This window comes from Argopecten irradians, unplaced genomic scaffold (assembly GCF_041381155.1).
Source record: "Argopecten irradians isolate NY unplaced genomic scaffold, Ai_NY scaffold_0676, whole genome shotgun sequence".
Classification (NCBI taxonomy): domain Eukaryota; kingdom Metazoa; phylum Mollusca; class Bivalvia; order Pectinida; family Pectinidae; genus Argopecten; species Argopecten irradians.
This window is the reverse complement of record NW_027188143.1, coordinates 31,427-33,572: the sequence shown is the minus strand read 5'-3', so window position 1 is coordinate 33,572 and position 2,146 is coordinate 31,427. Positions and strand designations below refer to the sequence as shown.

Sequence of the window (2,146 nt, the reverse complement as noted above, 5' to 3'; positions counted from 1 at the left end):
TCATAGATAAAACATAGACTCGCCAAATGGTGATTATGTACCATAGCCTAATAAATAATAGATAAAACATAGACTCACCAAAAGGTGTTTATGTAACCTACCCTAATATATCATAGATAAAACATAGACTCACCAAAAGGTGTTTATGTACCATAGCCTAATAAAAATCGACAAAACATAGACTCACCAAAAGGTGTTTATGTACCATAGCCTAATAAAACATCGACAAAGTATAGACTCACCAAAAGGTGTTTATGTACCACAGCCTAATAAAACATCGATAAAACATAGACTCACCAAAAGGTGTTTATGTACCATAGCCTAATAAAACATTCACATAACATGACAATCGCAAGGAACATACAAAACTGCAATTGTCATTACAGGTGTACTGGCCCAAAGAACTGACCCTATATTTGGACCTAACTTTGGGGATACATACATCCTTGCTACCTATGTCAAGTGGCTGGAGTCAGGAGGAGCCAGGGTTGTACCCATAAGGTAGATGCTTAGTGTTCAGATTGTTATACTGTTTGTGATTAACATATAACTGATTAGGGTTGTAATTAATTTACATTTTACAAAGGTAATTCAATTGGTGACACGATTAACAGTAACTGTATTTTACGGCTATGATAAAGAAATCAAGGCATACTATAGTGTCACATGATGTCATTTCATTTCCTTATTTACAGAGTAAAGGAAAGCGACGAATACTATGAGAAGCTCTTCAAAAGTATCAATGGGTAATTTGGTTTTATTTTATATTCTAGAGAGACATATATGTATCATTACGGTTATCATTTATCTTATACATTACGAATAAAAACCATTTACAATAAATGATTTATTAACCTATACAGTGTAAGAGGGTACATAACCCATACATATATTATATACTTGAACCCCTACTTTTTGGACTTCTAGAACAGGAAAGTGTTATTACGAAAATCAAGGAGCAAATTGTATTTTTATACCCATGTATTTGATGATTTTATGATATCTACACAGACTTGTAATTCCTGGTGGCATTGTGAGTATTGAGACATCCTACTACGCTAAGACTGCCAGACTTCTGTACAACATGGCTGTCAAGGTATACATATATATACCGATTAATGAATTACTCAGGACATTAAACTAAAGTAATATCTAGTTAATTAGTACGTAATGTATCTAAACTCATATTAACAAGGGTATAATAATGTAAGCGTATTAATTGGCAGTCAGTTTACGAGTCTAAATAACTTACAGATTTGTTTCGAGTACAGAACCTTTACAACTTGTTAAGCTTTATAGTTTAGTATGTTGTTTTTCCTACCTTGTTACATCTTAATCTAAAATTATCCATCGAAGGTTAATTGCTAGATGCATAAAAATTTGCATGCATGATGAATTGTAAAATATTAATCTGTAGTCGTTTAAAATCAAAAACGTTAACAGACCTCTGTGACTTCTCAGTGTAGAATGAAGTAATACTTTGATATCCGAACATTTCAGGCTAATAATGTAAAGGATTACTTCCCTGTGTGGGGTACCTGTAGGGGATTTCAGCAGCTTACTGCTCTTACCTCTGGAAAGAACCTCGTTAGTACCACACCGTCATATACAACGATGTCCCTCAATCTGACACACAGTACGTATACATTGATAAGGACCTGCTTATTGCCTTACTGTCTCACAGAATGATTTCCCTCAATCTGACACACAGTGCGTATACATTGATAAGAACCTACTTATTGCCTTACTGTTTCACAGAATGATGTCCCTTAATCTGAAACACAGTACATATGCATTGATAATAACCTGCTTATTGCCTTACTGTCTCACAGAATGATTTCCCTCAATCTGACACACAGTACGTATACATTGATAAGAACCTGCTTATTGCCTTACTGTCTCACAAAATGATTTCCCTCAATCTGACACACAGTACGTATACATTGATAAGAACCTGCTTATTGCCTTACTGTCTCACAGAATGATGTCCCTCAATCTGACACACAGTACGTATACATTGATAAGAACCTGCTTATTGCCTTACTGTCTCACAGAATGATGTCCCTCAATCTGACACACAGTACGTATACATTGATAAGAACCTGCTTATTGCCTTACTGTCTCACAGAATGATGCCCCTTTATCT

The 2,146-nt window shown here is 34.9% G+C and overlaps 1 protein-coding gene across 1 annotated transcript; it reads left to right on the top strand.

The window, feature by feature from the left end:
* Positions 1-386: 386 nt before the first annotated feature.
* LOC138313441 (gamma-glutamyl hydrolase-like) lies at positions 387-1,689 on the top strand (the record flags this gene model as incomplete). The annotated part of the gene is made up of 4 exons (XM_069253870.1): positions 387-501; positions 696-746; positions 1,012-1,096; positions 1,501-1,689. Coding segments are annotated over 4 exons (440 nt in total), but the record flags the coding sequence as incomplete, so codon positions are not given.
* Positions 1,690-2,146: the final 457 nt, after the last annotated feature.